General features: G+C 39.9%; 1 protein-coding gene across 1 annotated transcript in view; it reads left to right on the forward strand.

The window, feature by feature from the left end:
- The window catches only part of LOC133534193 (uncharacterized), a 29,385-nt gene that overhangs the window by 1,444 nt on the left and 5,339 nt on the right, over positions 1-22,602 (forward strand). The window contains exons 2-11 of the mRNA XM_061873280.1: positions 1,212-1,394; positions 2,702-2,919; positions 3,612-3,758; positions 4,072-4,227; positions 4,306-4,440; positions 13,348-13,486; positions 13,564-13,949; positions 16,686-16,922; positions 17,396-17,641; positions 19,457-19,699. Coding sequence (XP_061729264.1) covers positions 1,212-1,394; positions 2,702-2,919; positions 3,612-3,758; positions 4,072-4,227; positions 4,306-4,440; positions 13,348-13,486; positions 13,564-13,949; positions 16,686-16,922; positions 17,396-17,641; positions 19,457-19,699 — 2,090 coding nt within the window. The remainder of the gene's footprint in view (positions 1-1,211; positions 1,395-2,701; positions 2,920-3,611; positions 3,759-4,071; positions 4,228-4,305; positions 4,441-13,347; positions 13,487-13,563; positions 13,950-16,685; positions 16,923-17,395; positions 17,642-19,456; positions 19,700-22,602) is intronic.

Here is a 22,602-nt window from a genome sequence, read left to right on the forward strand (position 1 = left end):
CTACCACGACGACGTGATGGGTATAAGTATGACTTCATCATTTAGCCGGTTTTGGTAAAATGTATATAATTTAATGGACGAATTATACCCTGAACTGACGTGACTCACGTGACGCTAAGCAGGTGCTTAGGTACGCACAGTCCTGCCTGCCTGCGCCAATATGTTACTCTTCGAAGGCCGCAAACATATTGTGACACGCTCCTATGGCTCTACAAATACGATCATGACAGATATTTTGAGGCCTTCACCCTGAGTAACATATTATTGCAGGTGGCGTGCATGTTTGGCACTTTAGGCAGTTTTGATGGAACTCTCGCAGCATACAATAGTTAAGACGTAATGTGTAATTGTATTTATGTTTGTCTGCTTGGCGAACTCTGGGTACGTAGCTATGGGCAAGTTTACAACAAGTCAGCTAATTTACTGGGTCCGGGTTCATTGGTAACTCGGTAGGTAAAACTGTTAACATGATGCTGTACTTATAAGGTATTCATACTAGTGTATATACCTACATTTAGGTAAGTACGGGATATTTATGGCAACAAAGCCATGCATACAATAGTATCATTGTTATTGTCAATATTACTCGTACAGTCACTCAACAGAATTAGTTCCAGAAGCTCAATTTAACAGTAAACAGTATGTCCCGTCTCATCATATCTCATTCCCTCCCTCGTGGAATTAGCTGATGGGCTAGGGGGAGGCAGTTCATATGACCGATGGCCAAGGGGAGAGGGAGGGACATACAATCAGAATTATTGGACCCGGGTACGTCCTTAAACTACGTCCACAAGAGAGGTATGGGCACTGTGAATGTCTGCCTTGTGTGGTAGGGCACAGCACAGCGGATGTCATTCCAGATCTAGAGCAGAGCCTAAGTGGGAAAGTACCTTACAGAAAACCGCAGCTAAATAACATTAGACCCTACTCCTGCCGGTGAGTAAGGTTGCCAGAGCTCAACGAGGGGTGGGAGGGGGTTAAGAACGGCAACGCGCATATAACTCCTCTGGAGTTGCAGGCGTACATAGGCTACGGATACTGCTTACCATCAGGCGGGCCGTATGCTTGTTTGCCACCGACGTAGTATAAAAAAAAGTAATACTGTCGAATTATGTCAATTTTAATAAATTGGCGATAGCTGAACGGAATGTTGGCGTGGTCAAACCAGACGCTATTAACTAAACATTGTTATATTAATTGTTATGCTTTAGTTGCAGGTGAAGGAGGACAATTTATTCTAGAGCCTGAAAGATTTGAAGGCGTATGTGAAGAAGTCAGTGACAATACCAGTCCAGGAGATGACTCTGCCAGTAGCGTGCTCGCGGCGCGCGCGCACGAGAGCGCCTCCAGCCCGGTGGACAGCGACGACGGCGACGGCGAAGCTGACGACTGCCGTGAGAGCCTTTACGTTTTAAAGTGAAGTTCATTCGTTTATCAACTTTCCATGCTACCTTTCAATTTAAATTTTCAATTACAAATTTTTTGTTTCAGGTTTATGCCCATAGATAATACAAATAAATAAATAAAAATAATAACAATATGAAATAAAAATACATGCTGTCAATATTAAAAAAAAAAAAAGAATAACTACTTCATTATTATACTATGTACTTCGCTTCGGAAAGGAATTTGTTTGTTTTTTTTTTCTTTCTTTTCTTTTTGGATTGTATCTGGAAACAAACATTATTTTTTTATTTTTTATACTACGTCGGTGGCAAACAAGCATACGGCCCGCCTGATGGTAAGCAGTCTCCGTAGCCTATGTACGCCTGACACTCCAGAGGAGCTACATGCGCGTTGCCGACCCTATACCCCCCCCCCCCCACCCCCTCGTTGAGCTCTGGCAACCTTACTCACCGGCAGGAACACAACACTATGAGTAGGGTCTAGTGTTATTTGGCTGCGGTTTTCTGGTTATCTTATTATTTTATAATCTCCGATACCCAAAGGTTGTCTGCAAGAGATCGCTCTTAAGCGATAAGACCGCCTGTTGTTACCTCTATCAAATTGTCTTTGTTTGTTTCTGTATACATTTATTGTCAGCTATGTGAGGTGTTAAATAAAGAGAATTGTATTGTATTGTACTATATACATAATGAGGCTAGGATATCAAGAGCACTCATAGTTAATTGGTTAGGTATAGAAGAGTCAGAGTTTATTAATATTTGAGGACAATCTCACACAGATCGATCTAGCCCCAAACTAAGCGAAGCTTGTCCTGGAGCTTGCTGTGTGCTAGTACTAGGCGAGGATATGCATACGTATACACATAGCTAGATACATCTTCTTCTTCCTCGCGTTATCCCGGCATTCTTGCTACGGCTCATGGGAGCCTGGGGTCCGCTTGACAACTAATCCCAAGAATTGGCGTAGGCACTAGTTTTTACGCGCCATCTAACCTCCCAACCCAGAGGATAAACTAGGCCTTATTGGGATTAGTCCAGTGGGAGTAGTCACGATATTTTCCTTCACCGAAAAGCGACTAGTAAATATTAAGTAAATGATATTTCGTACATAAGTTCCGAAAAACTCATTGGTACGAGCCGGGGTTTGAACCCGCGACCTTCGGAATGAATGTCGCCGGGACGATCGACTTCATAGGCAGGGTCACGGACATGGGATTTTTGTAGCAGTGTTTGTGGCGTTATAATTAGCATGTACGTGTAGACGTGTACGTGAAGCACAGAAGTTGGTGTTGCAGAGCTGAGCATGGATCGCGGTCGCGGGGTGACGGTGGTGCGCGAGGGTGGGCGCGACGCCGACGGCGCGCAGTTCGAGCTGGACGAGGCGGCGCTGGCGGAGCTGCTGCTGCGGCCCGGCGTGGCCGCGCGCCCCGTCGCGCTCGTCAGCGTCGCCGGCGCCTTCCGCGGCGGCAAGTCCTTCCTGCTCGACTTCATGCTGCGCTACCTGTACGCCGAGGTGAGCGACAAGCCATCGAACAGACACCTTGCAGTCAGAAGATCTCTAACACCTTTTATGTTTCATATTCGCCACATTGCACCTATTGCGTGGTTCATTTGCTAAAATTATCCACGTCAGTTGAAATTAGAAGTATTTGAATGTTATTCTTACAAATTGCCATCTTAATACCAAAATGTTATGTACCAGATAGGGCTTCCAATCCCGCATGCCCTTGCGGGATCTCGGTATCGGCGGGACCAAGATTTTTTTCTGGTGCGGGATCCCGGTATAAAGGGATCCCGCGTTTGTTGATAAAAAAAGGTTAAAAGTTAACAAACTAACATTAAATAAGAAATCAATTAAGATAAGTTCTCTTAACAAAAACAATCGAACGATTAACCAGGCGGGCGACCACGCGCAACGCATCTTAGCTGTTAGTTTTCACGCATGCGTAGTCCGTGTGCGTTGCGCGCGCCGCGCCGCCGGCCGCCGTCGTCTCGCTCGTCAGTGTCCGAGCGACAGCGCTCGCAAAACCATGTGTTCCCGTTATACTTTTCAATCCCGCAAATCCCGCGGATCCCGCATGTCTAATCCCGCAGTAAGCGGGAGTGAAAAATCGTGCGGGATCTCGGTATACCGAGATTGGAAGCCCTAGTACCAGATATCTGGTGGGATTATATAAGTATAAATGATGTATTGCCGCGTTGCAGGAGAGCGCGCGCGCGGACGGGTCGTGGCTGGGCGCGCCGGAGGAGCCCCTGCGCGGCTTCAGCTGGCGCGGCGGCTGCCAGCGCGAGACCACGGGGCTCGTGCTCTGGTCCCAGCCCTTCCACGTCAAGCTGCCTGACGGACGGAAGGTCTCTGGTTCACTTCCACTCCTCAATTACATATATAAGGTTAACTGGAAGAGATCCCATACAGGGATAAGTTCGCCTTTGTTGTATTTAATTTACTCTGTAATTGTTTTTAGTGTTTTTCATTTCTATGTACAATTAAGTATATACATACATACCTACATATCATATATCCCGCTATTAAAAGAATAAGCAGAGAAAAGCTGTTCAAAAAATATTAAAAGCGATGAAATACATCTGTCTGACCTGACTGAGAAAACGACCTCATTTTCTGTAATCCTCTTTTTGAATAATGGCTTCCTCCGCTCCCCGGCAGGTGGTGGTGCTGCTCATGGACACACAGGGCAGCTTCGACGACAAGAGCTCGATGCGCGACTGTTCGTTAATTTTTGCGCTCTCGACACTTTTGTCTTCCGTTCAGGTGTACAACCTCTCACAGAGGATTAACGAGAGTGACCTTCAACATCTTCAGGTTAGTTCACAAACGAAATTGTTTAAAATGATATTGTTACACGTGAGACGAATAAATAGTAATGAGTTTGGGTGCCAGTTGTTCACAGACCACGCTGCGGCGGGCGGCGGCGCGCTGCAGGCGCTGCAGCTGCTCGTGCGGGACTGGAGCGCGCCCGGCGACTTCCCCTACGGCGTCGCCGGCGGCGCCGACTACCTGCGCCACCAGCTGCAGGTGCGCACGCATCCCCTCACACACGCCACATTCAACACTTCATTAAAACAACCAAACGCGTAGCTTTTTTTTCCCAAGTAAGACTGAACTTCGTGTAATAACGTTTGGGCGGGCAACCGATACCGAACGTCGCGAGCTTCCTTTTGAATACGATAGTATAGTCAGGAATAAAACAGACTTAAAGGTCCTCGCGACCTTATTTAAAGCAGTTATGAGCAGGGCTGATAGATAATTAGGCGCAATATCGATGGCGTGGCTTTGAAAAACATTGTTTCAAAGTTTCAAGGGACTAACAATTTAAACAATTTTACCGAAAACACATGTTATGGCCTCAAAAACTGTGAATTCGGCACATTTTTTGATACCAAGTATAATACTTACCTGTGTATACGGATATAAGAAAAAAACAAACCAGATTATTTATGATTAATTTCATATATTTACAAAGCACAAGGAAAGACTTTAAAACCACTGTAACGAATAAGCCAGAGACCTGTTCAACGAACAAGACTACATACCGACGCAAGGCTGAAAGATGGCACATTTTAGGGCTGGACCAAAGGTAATAAGCCCCCAACGTAAACTGGTGATGGTGCTCAGTGGAAAACCACCCTAAATAGTACATAACATTTAAAAAACGGCTGATTATGGCTAGAACAGCCGATTGCAGATTTGATAAATAAAATAAATATCGGCACCAGTCATGGGACATTTAAGAGCAGTAGCATTTGTGACATTTCCCTGATACATGTAAAAATTCTACTCCTTAGCGTGTTAAAAGTTAAATGTCCTATCCGCCTTTTATGTTTCAGGCGTATTGTACAAAAGATACTGCAATTCGTTTCCACATAATCAACAAATTAAAATTATGTTTTTTATCTCCAGTCATGGACCAGAAAACTCCAGTGATAGAACCCCCGGTAATGAAAAGGAACCAGTGATGGGTCCCCTATAATCGGACATGAGTACATGACCCTAGCGATCTGAAATATTAGAATGAGAATAGGGACAACGATATTAATTTAAAATAAATGTATTTAATTTGACAATTCAATATATTAGGGCTAATTTAGACTATGAGAGAAGTCGCATACATACGAGATTCATTACATTGCGGTGTTTGATCGGTCGGCAGAATTCAATGTACTATATCCTCAATTGCGCAATTGGTTTGCGCGCCATCTAAACAAGACCTTAAAGTACCGTTCGTATTCAGACTGTACCAGCATTACTGCAGCAGTATTGCAGCGCGACATGACTGCCGACTGCATTGCTGCCTCAAAAATGCGGCCAGAAGTATAGTCGCGTTGCAATACTGCTGCAGTAATGCTACTGACTTATTATACCATACTGCCTGAAACTGAGTGAAATTTTAAAATAGTTGACATGTTTTTAACTACATTTTACTTATGTATTCTTAAAACATGAAATTACGGCATGGCAAGCATCATTGTATAAGATTGTCCCATCGTAGGAGGTATGCAGTTTTACAGTCCCGGGGATGGGATTGGGCAAAATCTCATTTTTTTACATCTCTGGAGTAACAAAATAATGTGTTGTATACCTAAACTCATGGTAAATGCAATTAACAAAACTCATTCTAATTTACACGAAGTAAATATATAATCATAATTTAAAATACGTACTCACCTCTCTTAGCGCGCGGAGTTGTTAAGAATTCTTACTGATTATTTTTTCAGGTCCACGACAACTTTTGGCTTGGCTTGGATTTCTTAAGAAAAAAAGCAAATTTAATGAAACATCAAACTTAAGAAGCTCTATGACTCTTGTTTATGGTAAAATGTTGCCAGTACTTATAAACTAGTTTTAGTTACTTATTTTCCAAAATTTGTGGTTTTATGTCCCATTACCGGTTCCTGTTCCATTATAGGGGTATCTACTATATTAATGAAAATGAATTAAATGAAAATGTTTATTGGTAACGATTGTTACATGTCGGTTTTACATAGTCTATATGTTGTACATATACCTGTTATTTTAATCCATATTTCATAAATGAAATGAATTATTAAAGTTATCAATCTATCAATCATTACTAACAATGGGGATACAATCAGTACGAGTACAATATACAAATGTCAAGCTGTAATATGCATTCAATTATTAAATCCCAAGTGGAATGTCAAAAATTCGGTGTAATCGTAAAACATCTTTCCGAGAAGCCACCTTTTAGGGTTCCCTAGCCAAATGGCAAAAAACGGAACCTTTATAGATTCGTCATGTCCGTCTGTCTGTCCGATTATGTCACAGCCACTTTTTTCCGAAACTATACATCACCGGAAACATCCCCCCCTCGTTGAGCTCTGGCAACCGTACTCACCGGCAGGAACACAACACTATGAGTTGGGTCTAGTGTTATTTGGCTGCGGTTTTCTGTAAGGTGGAGGTACTTCCCCAGTTGGGCTCTGCTCTAGATCTGGAATGACACCCGCTGGCTGTGCCACACAAAGCAATTAGGTACCAATACGGACCTAAAACACCTTTTTAGGGTTCCGTAGCCAAATGGCAAAAAACGGAACCCTTATAGATTCGTCCCCAGCAAACATTCTAAGTGCTTTTTCCCAGGCTCTAGAATATATTACTAATTTAGGTAAAAATTACATCATACGCACCACATAAATTCACATATCGTACATTTATACTTCCGGGTAAAAATATAGAGCCATTAAAACGTAAATTTCCCTTAATCAAAACACCATAAGGTCAGAAACTTAATGGTTGAGAATGAGCAAAATATAAGGTAGAATTAACTTCGAAACTCGACAAATAGTTAATTATTACTTCTAGGTGCATATTAGGTGTATATGCGATGTAATTTTTTCTTATACTGGGGACCTTTAGGTCGATGATTTAAGTAGCTTTTGCTACCAATTTTGTAGTAAATATTACCTTCCATAGATACCAAATTGAGACTATAAAGTTATAAACACTTGTAAGGTACTAAAAATACCATAAGGTTTCATTAAGATAACCTAATAGTCAAATTAACCCTCAAAAATAACTAATAAGTTGAAGTTTGCGAGGCGACTTCAGGTCAAGTTTGTTTTAGTCACAAATAAGTCATTTCTCGGTGAAATAGGACGCGTTTACCCAATAATTATTTCGTTTTTAAATCAAAAGTAGTGTTGGATTTACAATGGCCAAAGACAAAAAAAAATATAGACATTCCAGCAGTTACTAGGTATAGTAAGTGTAAGGCTAATATGAAAATTCAAAGTGAAATATTAAAAGAAGAACAAAAGTGTGAATTACCTTCTAAATCCAGTTTTGATGGATATCCAACTTTGTGTCAATCTACTGATACTGATACCGTTTCAATAACACACACAGGCAAAGATCTTGATTATATGCATTCGTATTATAATGAATTAGGAAATAAAATATCTGATAATATAGATGAGATGACAGATGGAAGTGAAATAGGTGCAAACAAAGAATCGGAAAATTAAGACTCTGGAGATGAGTTCATTAGAAATGAAGACTGCTCTCACCTGCAGACACCAAGTCATCTCTAAACGACTTGTTAGTTTTACTGACTGAACACGGATTTAAATTGCCAAAAGATGGATGAGCACTTCTGAAAACTGACGATGTCTTTTTATAGAGCCTATGGGCCAAGGCAAGTTTTGGTATCAAGGTAAGATAAGCTATTGTTTACAAAAAACTTTGTTAGATATGGATTTAAGTACTATATCAAGTATTGAGTTGATTTTCAACGTAGACGGTATGTCTCTTTTTTTTTAACGCCGTTCTCCTCCCACGCCTAAGGGCAAAGCGTTATTTCCATTCCCTTTCAGTAATGGGTGGCCACTATCTTATATATCATTTTCACATATAACTTTCCAATTGGGGAACCTGTGTGCGTAATATTTACCCTTGGCACTTCTGATCGTAAGCCATAGATCTAAAAAAGTAAAGATAAGGCCATGCAAACAATTCCGACCGAAAAGTCTCGTTAAGCAAAACACAGCGTCATCTGTTGTATACTGAGTAAACTACGAACTACACTAGCTTCATTGCGCACCATGCGATCGCATTTTCAAAACCAAATTTGGCTTTGCAAGCCATATTAGAGCATTTCATGTTTCCGAATAAAAACAGTTGAAGGAGTCGCCGTCGTCGGATACGGCGAGGAGGACTATATATATATATATAAACTACGTGGCCGATGGTCACAGCAAAGATACAATAGGCCATAGACATACGCGAAAGTAGACTGCACTCTCGCTTCCAAAAAACGTGTCTAGAAAAATGGCTCGAGGGAGTCGAGGGAGACCTTAAGTGCCAATTATATCCACACTTTAACAATTTCCGGGAGGAGAAAGAATATTTTTCCATTTCACCAAATATCAGCACATCGTTTACAATATCCAATATTTGAAATGTAAAAAATGGTTCCTGTGCAAGAATATCAAACATTGAACATTTTCGACAGTTAGAGACAAAGTATTGTTTACATTTCAAATATCGTTAACGATGTGCTAATATTCCGTGAAACAGAAAACGATTATCAGGCCCGAAATCGGGACTGATTTCGGGCCCGTTATCGGGAAGTGTGGATGTAATTGGTGCTTTAGTCCCTTTTTCTTTAGGGTGACGATGAAGTGACAACTGAATAAATGTTCGTTGCCACCCACAGCTAAACAAGCCATGCTGCTATTTTTATTAATATAAATGTTATTATTATAGATTTTACCGTGCTAGTTTATTACGACCTTCTAAGGGCGTTGGCGGAGCGCCTCGACTCTCCTCTCACTCGCTTCTGGGTTGAAGAGGTAATTAGCAGGGACAAGTCTCTACTTCTGAGATAGTTTGCCTTGCTTGCCCCTGTCAATTGATATCATATTATTATATCGTGTAATATATTTACTTTAATTATTTTTTTGTTGTTTGTATTGTTCAACTAACATAGATAGTTAAGTATTACGATACTCTGTAACTAACAAGCTAATGGATCAACTTGGTCTGAAATAAATTATTTATTTATTAACTTCACTTAAGAATATTGAGTAGGGATAAGTGGAAATTAAAACATATTAAAATGTGATTGATAAATACATTATGTTTTAATTACATACAAAATACTTCATAACCAAAGAAGCTTGATTTTCACTAAATGTCAACATTTAGAAGGACCATTCGTGAGTCAATAAACTAGCCTAACCTACCTAACCAATAAAAATGACATTTATTTTAATAAATATGGTAATAGTAGAAGTCTCCCTCGAACTATCTCGCTAGGCTCGTTTTTTGGAGGCGAGAGTGCAATCTACTTTAATATGTGTCTGTGTACCGCCGCATCGCGTCTCGCGCCGCGCAAGGTCAATATAAAAAAAAAATTGATATGATTTACCTGTTCTAGTTTTTACAGAATTTCACAAGACAATTAGGCATTTTTTAAATTGGGAATGGCTATACGTGACGCGTTTCCACTGCGCAATTCGCCAGACGACTGAGTGCAGGGGTGTAACTAAATGCGATTTTGACACCTATGTATTAGCCCCATTCGTAGTGTTCGTAAGGCCAGTCTTTACGAAGTAATATATATGTCTATGTCGTAAGCACACCGCCTACGCCCGCGATGTCTAACAAATACTGAATACGATTGCGCTCGCCTCGCGGTACGCGGTCAAAGCGACGTTGTGATGGCGGTCGCTTCGACCTTAAACGGTAACTCTGCACCATTAGGTCGAAAAATTGAGTATATATTACGTAAAATTTCCTTAAATACCAGTACGTCGTATTTTTAGGTAAACTTAACTTTTTAGTCGAGCCGACATTTTGTTTTGTTATAATTAGGTCTTGTTATTGCAAATTGTAAAATTTTGGTATGTTGTAATACCTAGAACAATAAAATCTAACAGCACTTTTAATTTCATTTATACGAAAAAAAATATAGAGTCAATTTAATATATTTACAAACTCCGAACACAAATTTACGATCCCCAATTACAAGCAATACATACTACTTATGAGCTTAAAAAAAATTAATACTTAAGTATTTCGAAAGCCCATCAGTAGTTTTGAATAAAAACCTAACATACTGCACGAGAAAATTTTCAGCGTACAAGATTTCATCCTATAATTCCTGCGTAATCGACCAAGATAATTATTTTACGCCAAGTAATGGCCGCCATTCTCGTTGCGAAACTTAAGATTGATTTTTCGTTAGACATTTTGATTGTGAGCGGAAAGAAAATACTCTCGTAATATATTTGTCTCTTTCTCTTCATGCTATCTCATAAAAAAATAACCTTTCTTGGTAATTAAATGGTAAAAAACACGTTGAAATCATGTTGAAAAATAGTAAGTCTTACTAATTTTGTACATTGCAACCACATTACACGTCGTGGCGACGTCCAATCCACGTCGCAAACATTACCTATGTAGTAACCATTAGGTCACAATTACTAAAATTACGTGGAATCGACGTAGCCGGCACGTGCTTTTTTTCCCCACTTTGGTGAAATCCAGGTGGATTCCACGTCGATTCGAGGTAACTCATTTTGGTCACTGTCCGATTTGCGACCTATAATAGGTGATTTTATCGTTATTTTCACCAAAAATGTTTGCTGGGTCATGTCCGTCTGTCTGTCCGATTCTGTCACAGCCACTTTTTTCCGAAACTATAAGAGCTGTACTGTTCAAACTTAGTAAGTGGATGTATTCTATGAACCGCATTAAGATTTTCACACAAAAATAGAAAAAAAACAATAAATTTTGGGGGTTCCCCATACTTAGAACTGAAACTCAAAAATCTTTTTTCATCAAACCCATACGTGTGGGGTATCTATGGATAGGTCTTCAAAAATGATATTGAGGTTTCTAAAATCATTTTTTTCTAAAATGAATAGTTTGCGCGAGAGACACTTCCAAAGTGGTAAAATGTGTCCCCCCCCCCCCCCCGTAACTTCTAAAATAACAGAATGAAAAATCTAAAAATATATGATATACATTGCCATGTAAACTTCCACCAAAAATTGGTTTCAACGAGATCTAGTAAGTAGTTTTTTTTTTAATACGTCATGAAATTAAAAAAAAATTTTTTTTTTCAACGTATCCATACATGTGGGGTATCTATGGATAGGTCTTCAAAAATGATATTAAGGTTTCTAATATAATTTTTTTTCTAAACTGAATAGTTTGCGCGAGAGAACCTCCGAAAGTGAAAAAAAAGTGTGTCCCCCCCCCCTGTAACTTCTAAAATAACAGAATGAAAAATCTAAAAAAAAATATATGATATACATTACGATGCAAACTTCTAACGAAAATTGGTTTGAACGAGATCTAGTGAGTGGTTTTTTTAATACGTCATAAAATTAAAAAAATTTTTTTTTTCGTCAAACCCATACGTGTGGGGTATCTATGGATAGGTCTTCAAAAATGATATTTAGGTTCCTAATATAATTTTTTTCTAAAGTGAATAGTTTGCGCGAGAGACACTACCAAAGTGGTAAAATGTGTGTCCAAAGTGGTAAAATGTTGAACGAGATCTAGTAGTTTAAGTAGTTTTTTTTAATACGTCATAAAGGAACCCTTCTTGGGCGAGTCCGACTCGCACTTGGCCGCTTTTTTATTTCTATGAGGTAATTGAAGTGGCGCAGTTCAAGTCATGACCTTGGCTGTATAACATATCTATTAAGGATCTAGACTGGGACGGGTGTGGACCGGAGCTTCCAGCACTTCGTTTTTTTTTTTTTTAATTTATTGAGAAACAAACAGTCTTAAAATAAACATATATGAGCAACTTAGCTAATAGCTATATGCATTGATTTCGTTATAGACCTATAGTTTCCTAATTTTAAATTTCGATGTACTATTGAAAAAATAATAATAGTGTAAACTTAGCGTACATAACAAAAGCGTAAATGTATATATATATATATATATATATATATATAAATGTAGAGAACTGAGAAAATAGTTAAATCACAGGTATCTATTATCAGGTTGCTGCAACTTTTAACCGTTATTTTAGAAAAGAATATACTGCTCTTTTAAAGAGGCCTAATGAATTGCAAAACAAATCTGCGTCCATACATTTTTCATTGTACTGCCTACATGCGCGCCCAATATATGAATGCTGTGCGTATTTCGTTCTGCTGTTAGAAATGCTAAATAATGCCTTACTGCGACAACTACGTTCATTTCTACGGGGGACACGGAAACCAATTTTATGTAATAAGTCGGGGGCATCTACAATATTATTAATAATTTTGAATAAAAATACTAAATCTGTACAGGACCGTCTAAGTGAAAGTGGCTGGATATTATGATGTGTAGCCGAGGAAGCGTAATTTACATAGTTACGACCCACTCGAAATTCCAGTGCTTTAATGAACTTTTTCTGGAGTCTTTCAATTCGAGTCTTATGGACATTAAAGAAAGGATTCCAAACCACAGAAGCAAATTCCAATCTTTTGCCACGCGAAGAACGAAATCCATTTGTTTATATGCCTTGTTTAAAATATGATCTATATGAGGGTTAAACGTTAGTTTTGCATCCATTAACACCCCTAGGTCACGTATACTGTGCTGTCGTGTTAGAGTACTGCCACACAGCCGGTAACTGAATGCAATGGGATCACTTTTCCGCGTGAAAGTAATAACTGAACATTTGTCACTATTTAAAAACAGATTATTTTCCACACAATAAGTTTCAAACCTAGTTAAATCATTCTGCAACAGAGCACAGTCGACGTTCGTTTTTTATGGAAAGCATTTCGTGATCACATCATCTATCATTGAAAAGTAAGCGCCGTGGGTAACACCGATGCTACGCCAATGGTGCCGCATAGACGGCGGTGGCGTGAGATTTTTGTCGGCATGGTGAACATTCGGGTCGGTTTCTGGGTTAGTTTAGTATACGAGCTGTCGGTATCGCAGGTACACGCAGAGCAGCCGCGCGAACTGAGCGAGGTGCGCGAGCGGCTGACAAGCAGCTTCGAGCGCGTGGAGTGCTGCTTGCTGCCGCACCCCGGGCTGCACGCCGCTACCGACCCAGCCTTCTCCGGCCAGCTCACTGGTAACTCCCTGCAGTTATTTTCAATGAACGAACATTACCTAATATTTGGCATCGAGTTAACGGCTCCCTGTTCGCAGACATGACGGAAGAGTTCAAGGCGTCGCTGCGCGAGTTTGTGCCCCTGGTTCTGTCGCCGTCGCGGCTACGCGTGAAGAAGGTGGACGGGCGCGTGCTGCGCGCGCGCGACCTGGCGTTGCACCTGCGCGCGTACCTCGAGACGTTCCGCCACCACGTGCCCTCGCCGCAGAGCATCGGGCGCGCCGTGGCGACAGCGCGGTGGCTGGCGGCGGCGGCGGCGGCGCGCGCGCGGCTGCGAGCGCACGCGCCCGGCCGCGCCGCGCCCGCGCGCCCCCGCGCCGAGCTGCGCGAGCGCCTGACCGCCGCCCGCCGCGCCGCCGCCGACTGCACCGAGCCGCTCGCCGTTCGCGCCGGGGACGAGAAGGGGTTTGCGAACCTGGAAAAGGTTGGGATCCACGATTGCGGTACATTTGATAAAGGGTTTCATTTATCTGGGGGCAGAGTAGTGCCCCCGCCAAAACGAGCCAAGCGAAAATACATAAAATTCTGTAAAAATATTTTCATAATGTCAATATCCAGGGACATGACTTTTTAACCATACGTCCAAAAAATATGAAAAAAGAATCTTAAGAAAAACACTTAATGAAAACTATAGCGGACATGATTAGTTTAGCTGTTTTTGAGTTATCGCAAAAAGCATCCTCTTCATAGTAGTAAAAAAGCGGCCAAGTGCGAGTCGGACTCGCCCATGAAGGGTTCCGTACCATTTATGACGTATTAAATTTTTTTTAATACGTTTAATACATTCTTTTTTTTACGGGTATTCAGTTTAGAAAAAAACGATATTAGAAACCTCAATATCATTTTTGAAGACCTATCCATAGATACCCCACACGTACCTATGGGTTTGATGAGAAAAGATTTTTTTAGTTTCAGTTCTAAGTATGGGGAACCCCCAAAATTTATTAGTTACAGAAAAAAGTGGCTGTGACATAAACGGACAGACAGACGGACATGACGAATCTATAAAGGATCCGTTTTTTGCCATTTGGCTACGGAACCCTAAAAACGCGTACATCCGCAGTTAAACGTTGTTAAATTTATTTGGCACATTACTCATGTGTACGAATCGGGTAGCATGTATGAACCTAATATAATATTCAATATCTTTTGTATCTAGTACATGTATACAATTATAAAAGAATAATGAATAAGTAAATAAGCTAAAATTTAAGATAAAAATTGTTTATTTTACTCATTCTATTTTAATTTAATTTCTCTAAAACAGTTCATTGGCTGTATGAGCAATGCCGTTGACTATTGGCAATTTTTAGAACGAAATAGTAAAAAAATAAAAAAATAAGAGGCAAACCCGTAAATTGTATATTCATATTCGTTTATTGCACTCGTGTACAATGCATTACGTCTAGGACTTATTGCTATACCTACTTTATTAGGGTTCCGTAGCCAAATGGCAAAAAACGGAACCCTTATAGATTCGTCATGTCCGTCTGTCTGTCCGATTCTGTCACAGCCACTTTTTTCCGAAACTATAAAAGCTATACTGTTCAAACTTGGTAAGTAGATGTATTCTATGAACCGCATTATGATGTTCACACAAAAATAGAAAAAAAACAATAAATTTTGGGGGTTCCCCATACTTAGAACTGAAACTCAAAAAATCTTTTTTCATCAAACTCATACGTGTGGGGTATCTATGGATAGGTCTTTAAAAATGATATTGAGGTTTCTAATATCATTTTTTTCTAAACTGAAAAGTTTTGCGCGAGAGACACTTCCAAAGTGGTAAAAAGTGTGTCCCCCCCCCCCGTAACTTCTAAAATAACAGAATGAAAAATCTAAAAAAAATTTATGATATACATTGCCATGCAAACTTCCACCGAAAATTGGTTCGAACGAGATCTAGTAAGTAGTTTTTTTTTAATACGTCATAAAAATTAAAAAAAAAATTTTTTTTCATCAAACCCATACGTGTGGGGTATCTATGGATAGGTCTTCAAAAATGATATTTAGGTTTCTAATATCATTTTTTTCTAAACTGAATAGTTTGCGCGAGAGACACTTCCAAAGTGAAAAAATGTGTGTCCCCCCCCCCTGTAACTTCTAAAATAACAGAATGAAAAATCTAAAAAAAATATATGATATACATTGCCATGCAAACTTCCACCGAAAATTGGTTCGAACGAGATCTAGTAAGTAGTTTTTTTTTAATACGTCATAAAAATTTAAAAAAAAAAATTTTTCATCAAACCCATACGTGTGGGGTATCTATGGATAGGTCTTCAAAAATGATATTTAGGTTTCTAATATCATTTTTTTCTAAACTGAATAGTTTGCGCGAGAGACACTTCCAAAGTGAAAAAATGTGTGTCCCCCCCCCCCCCTGTAACTTCTAAAATAACAGAATGAAAAATCTAAAAAAAATATATGATATACATTACCATGCAAACTTCCACCGAAATTGGTTTGAACGAGATCTAGTGAATAGTTTTTTTTTAATACGTCAATAAATTAAAAAAAAAAATTTTTTCATCAAACCCATACGTGTGGGGTATCTATGGATAGGTCTTCAAAAATGATATTTAGGTTCCTAACATCATTTTTTTCTAAACTGAATAGTTTGCGCGAGAGACAGTTCCAAAGTGGTAAAATGTGTGTCCAAAGTGGTAAAATGTTGAACAAGATCTAGCAAGTAGATTTTTTTTTAATACGTCTTAAATGGTACGGAACCCTTCATGCGCGAGTCCGACTCGCACTTGGCCGCTTTTTTCATGCTTTAATGAACAAAATCATTTTAAAATTACTGCAGTTTGCTAAAATATATGTTATGACCATACGTCTATTACTTTAATTAGGTACTGACTATGCAAATTTGCCTATTTGTTTAACTCGGGTGAAAGGTACAGTTTAGCTTATTGTGACGGAATATGGCCCGACATGCTCTTGGTCGGTTTTATTTGTTATAAGTACAATAGTACTTGTAGTAACGAATCGGCCAAACCACATATTTTTACTAAGGTGTAGAGTTAGCGAAGTTAGGGCTTGTAGAGTTAGAAGCTTGGCTCTACATGAGATCTGATAAATTTTTTACAGTGCGATTTTACTAGAAAATGTTTTTGGTGGAATACTTACTTATCGCCTCTGGCGACTATTGTTTCAGGAGCTCGACGACCTGGAGGCTGAATATATTGACGACAACGAGAAGAAGATAGCGTTAGCAGTGGCCTCGGCCAGAGAGCGGTGGGAGCGGCTGACGGCCGCGCTGCGCTCGCCCGCGCTGTGCGCGCCGGAGCGCGACCTGCGCGAGGACGTGGCCGCCGCGCGCGCCGCCGCCGCCGCGCGCTTCGACGAGAGGGTCGCCGCTCCCGAGGAACCCGAGCGAGCTCAACTTGTCCAAGTACGAGTAACACACATACAATTCCCACACCAGAACTGCGTAAGCAGTAAAAAGCTGTTTTGTCGCCAAAATTATTTTTTAGTTTTCATTGGAATCGAAATTATTCATCTTGTGTTCCGGCGTAATCGCGCAATAGTTATTCGGCAAGCAAGCTCATCGATGAAACATGTGTACTATTAATATAGTACACTCTGACCCACACTTTTGAGTTATAAAAACATGAATTTATAAAAATCTACCTCACCGATATTGTTTTTTTTTCAGGCAACTAGTGGCATATAGACAATACTTTAAAAGTAGCAAACATATTATGTATAAAAAATATTTTAAAACTAAACACTACAAATCACATTATGGCTGCGACGTGATTACGCAACCCCGCGGTGTCAGGGAGCCGGCCGCGGAACCGCCGAAACTTGACACCCTTCGACCAAAACTCCTTGGTGAAGGGGGCTGGGTATGTTATTTTGCAGGATCTGGAGAGACGCGGCGCAGTGCTGCTGCTGTCAGCGTGCGCCGCGAGCGAGCGCAACCACGCGGCGGCGGGGCGGCTGGCGCTGGCGGCGCTGCGCGACCTGCTGCCGGCGGCCTGCCTGCACCCCGCCGACCTGGCCGCGGCGCACGCCGCCGCCGCCCGCGCCGCGCGCGCCGCCCTCTGCGCCGCGCGCACGAGCCCAGCCCGTCACGACCCCGACCCGCACCTCGAGAACCTGGACGAGGTGAGTTCGCTGTTTGCCGCCTCGCATAGTCTATACGTGTTCAACTTCCATCGTAATTTTACAGTTTAAATGGACCAGTTATATCTAGAAGCGCTGAACTTATAACTAATGGCGGAAACAATACTCGCCACGAGCAACATTTACTTCTAGTCTTAATTATGTTATTTACTTCTACTTTAGGCCAGACAAATCTGCATTTAGGTAAGTTAAATGACATTGCATCGCGCCCTACCTATCTTTAATCCAAATAACTTCTTATACAGTGTGTCCCTCAAAGCCTGAAATCCCACGTAAGGTTATTGCTCCGGAATGCTGTAACGTTAATATTTTTCAATTATAATAAACGGCTAAAAAAAAAATTTTAAACAAAAGTTATTTCCAATAATCGACAAGAAAAAGAAACAGTCTAGAATGCAGTTAATACTCGTACAAATGCATTAATACAGCTGTATTAATCTTTGGCAGTGTTTATGATAATATATAGTGATGTGTCTGTTGCACTGACAACGGAATGAAGACATTTGTTAAAAGGTAGAATCTTATTAGTTCGAAGAAGGTTTCATACTATTATATGGGGATGTATCTGGAAGTTGATATACAAATATTAAAACAAACAAAAACCATTTCAAAAAACTACTGGCAATCGCGTCACCTTACTTAATCAAACAAGTTTATTTTGCGATATATCAGTCGGTGATTTTATACTGTAGGTATATTTCCTCATGGGGCGGATTAGCTAATACTACTCTTCTTAACCTAGAAAGAGCCCAGAGACATGTTCTAAAGGTAGCTACTTTCCGTCCGTTCCTCTTCCTCTCTAACTATTTATTTTAAGCATTGTTTTAAAACATCATGCCGCAACCACTTAAAGCACTGAATATATTAACAAGAGACGCAAAGATATGCTGTTTGCTATGAGATTTCTCTGGTCCTTTTCTATTAACTATCAGGCTTATCGCAAATTTGGACTTATATACACTTAACTACACAAAGTGTAAGGAAACGCTCCGAAAAGGCTTCCGAAACATATTTTGCAAGGCTTTTCGGAGCGTTTCGTACGTCCGTCATAACGTATGAAGATACGAGACTCTACTAATACTTGTAAAATGATTATAAGTAAAATGGCTGGATTCACAATAAGATAAATAGGATAATTATTCGATTAATGTTTTATAGTATTAAGTTGCTAAATTATATTGTGTATTTTGTAAGTAAAAATTTCTCGCCTAAAACAAAGGGAATCCTAATACATGCAAACGTATGTAGGTAGGTACATATAGATATAGAAACATATGGACACTGCGGAAACAGGCTATACGCTACAATTATATGAATTATAGCTAGATACAAATATTAATCCTAACAATTATTATTTAAATAAATTTAACTTCAAATATTTTAGGGTTTCAACTGGAGCGAGGCACATATATCAGTATTAACTACATACACTCATGTGAGTCATATGTATGTAGCTACCACTGAGTGTACCCTGGTCCAGTGCACAAGAAGCTGACTGTCAAGCCTGTCAGCTATAAGTACGAGTATAACAGCCAGGAGACTGTTGCGGCTGCCCCGCAGGCGCCGCGGCGCGGCCGCGCAGCGCGCGCGCATGATGGCCGGGGACCCGTCCACGCGCGCATCCGCGAATATCCCGGACGCGCTGCACCAGCGAGGCAACCGCTTTGCCTCAAAAACTATTAACAGAAACAGACTGCTCCAAAGAAAAACATCGTTATTTGCAACAAATTACGATTTTTTGATTGTTATGATACTTTGTATACTGGTTCTAAATACAAAAATAATATTTGTATCCAGCGGATCACAGCAATCCTTCGCAATCACGAGGCTCTGAACGCGGCGAGGAACGGACAGGCGGTGTCCGCCGCACAGCAGCTGTACGACGCGAGCATGGAGCTGGGCGAGCAGTGCCGGCACCCGGCGGACCTGGCCGGCGCGCACGCGCGCGCCGCGCAGCGCGCCGTGGCCGAGCTGCGCGGCCGCCGCCGGGGACTCCGCGCCGCCGACACCACTGACACCTTCGGAGAACAGCTCGAAAAGGTATCCCCGACGCTATAAAAATCCTCATACGTTATTAACAAACGATTCTTGCGACACTATGCCCCCAACTAATTTGTATTGGATTAACCCGAACTCGACTCACTGTAGTGTCTTTAAGCAAAGATACATTGATTAAGATGCGTAAAATCTAAGACAATTTCGTGCTTCAAATTTGACAGGTAAACGAGATGGCGCTGTATTGCTTCATACATTTTTCGGTAACTCTGATTGTCAAACGTTGACGCTTGACAATTCAGTGACCGCAAAACATAGACATATATATTTAAAGACTGGCTTTACGAGCACTACGAATGGGGCCAATACATGGGTGTCAAAATCGCATTTAGTTACACACACGGCATACACCCCTGCGCTCATTCGTGTGGCGAATTGCGCAGTGGAAGGAAACGCGCCACGTTCCCAATTTTTAAATGCCTAATTGTGTCATGAAATTGTGTAAAAACTATTAGAAAAACATCATATACACTTATGATATCGCAGTAAGGCATTATTTAGCATTTCTAACAGCAGAACGAAATACGCACAGCATTCATATATTGGGCGCGCATGTAGGCAGTACAATGAAAAATGTATGGACGCAGATTTGTTTTGCAATTCATTAGGCCTCTTTAAAAGAGCAGTATATTCTTTTCTAAAATAACGGTTAAAAGTTGCAGCAACCTGATAATAGATACCTGTGATTTAACTATTTTCTCAGTTCTCTACATATATATATATATATTATATATATTTTTTTTATATACATTTACGCTTTTGTTATGTACGTTCAAAGTTTACACTATTATTATTTTTCAATTGTACATCGAATAATTTAAAATTAGGAAACTATAGGTCTATAACGAAATCAATCCATAGCTATTAGCTAAGTTGCTCATATGTTTATTTTAAGACTGTTTGTTTCTCAATAAATTTAAAAAAAAAATGATATTTCATATCATATCATAAGTGTATATATAAAACAAATTGTAAGCGATCATTTTGTTTCATTATGACGATTGGGTGACCTTGCGTGAGACATATATTAAAGTAGAGTGCACTCTCGCCTCCAAAAAACGTGCCGAGCGATATAATTCGAGTGAGACCTCTGCTATTACCATATTTATTAAAATAAATGTCATTTTTATTGGTTAAGTAGGTAGGTTAGGGTAGTTTATTGACTCACTTAAGAATAGTCCTTCTAAATGTTGACATTCAGTGAAAATCAAGCTTCTTGGGTTATGAAGTATTTTGTATGTAATTAAAAAATAATGTATTTATCTAACACATTTTAATATGTTTTAACTCCCACTTATTCCTACTTAATATTCCACACTTTATAAGGCCTGATATCAGACCTCATATCGGGCCCGAGAAAGAGTATTTTTCCGTTTCACCAAATATCAGCACATCGTTTACAATATTTGAAATGTAAAACAATAGTTCATAATTATGCAAAAATATCAAACATTGAACATTTTTGGTAATTGAAGACAAAGTAATTTTACATTTCAAATATTGCTAATGATGTGCTGATATTCCTTACAACGAAAACGCTTACGCCCTAAATTAGTCCCGATTTCGGGCCTGATAAGCGTTTTCGGGAAATGTGGATGTAATTGGCGCTTAAATGAAGTTAATAAATTAGCACGGCAAAATCTATAATAATGATATTTATATTAATAAAAATAGTAGCATGACTTGTTTAACAGTGGCAATAATGATAACATTTATTCAATTGTCACTTCATCGTCGCCCTGAAGAAAGAAAGGGACTAAGGTCTCCCTCAAGTCATTTTTCTAGACACGTTTTTTGGAGGCAAAAGTGTAGTCTACTTTCGGGTGTCTCTGGCCAAAGTGACTTGATTGTATCTTTGCTCTGACCATCGGCCACGTAGTTTACGAAGTATACAACAGATGGCGCTGTGTTTTGCTTAACGAGACTTTTCGATCGGAATTGTATGCATGGGTTTATATATCTTTACTTTTTTAGATCTATGCCGCAAAACATATGGCGCATTACAGCGCCATCTGTGATGAATGTCAAACTAAGCAGCACGTTTTTTCTTAGACTTTACCTCTCTGTCATAGTAAATTCTCTTTGCTTTAAGGTGCCTGTGCTTGGTAATAAATTATGCCAACAACGCTGGAACACGTTATCTTATGATATATTATATACTATAATCTTAGAATAATTATATTAGAATAGACACATTCCACATGTGGTGTTGGCGCAAGATGTAGGGGGTTCCCTGGACGGCACGCCGCACTAATTCCTGACGGAATTAAGAATCCATTGCCGTTTATCAACCATTTTGCCTCCAGCGGATCCTTGACTACTTTGGATTCGTGATCAGACGTAGTTGGTTATAGTCAAGTGATATGATTAGCAAGCATCGCACTTGAGGGTGATACATTTTGCGGACACGTTAATTAGTAAAGTTTACAAAGAAATATCTTAATTGTATCTTAAGAGGCTGTCAATACCTAAAGCGCGCACACTGTCTATTTGTATCGGAGTAAATGAGATAGCATTGTCGCATGTTACTGGGCCTGGGCAAGGGAATAATAAGAAAAATATTTAAATAAAAAAAAGTGGATTATTAGTGTAATATTTTACTCAATAGCGGTTTAGATATAAATGTTTTGAAATTGTGATTTTAATTGCAGACCCATAAGTCAAAACAATAAAGACATAGAACCGTTTAATTGTGATTTTAAGACCAATCTTTGCAATTATTTTCTATCGAGCCGATTTCGTTCAATCATGTATCGAGTACAACCACGGTCTTTGAAATATAATTAATACTTATGAACATATATTTTTCTTACTTGACTAAAACAAATAGTCTTTCTTAAAAAACTGTTTAAGTAACATCAATTTCAAGGACATTGGGTGTTGACAGC

Source organism: Cydia pomonella, unplaced genomic scaffold (assembly GCF_033807575.1).
Source record: "Cydia pomonella isolate Wapato2018A unplaced genomic scaffold, ilCydPomo1 PGA_scaffold_67, whole genome shotgun sequence".
NCBI classification, from domain to species: domain Eukaryota; kingdom Metazoa; phylum Arthropoda; class Insecta; order Lepidoptera; family Tortricidae; genus Cydia; species Cydia pomonella.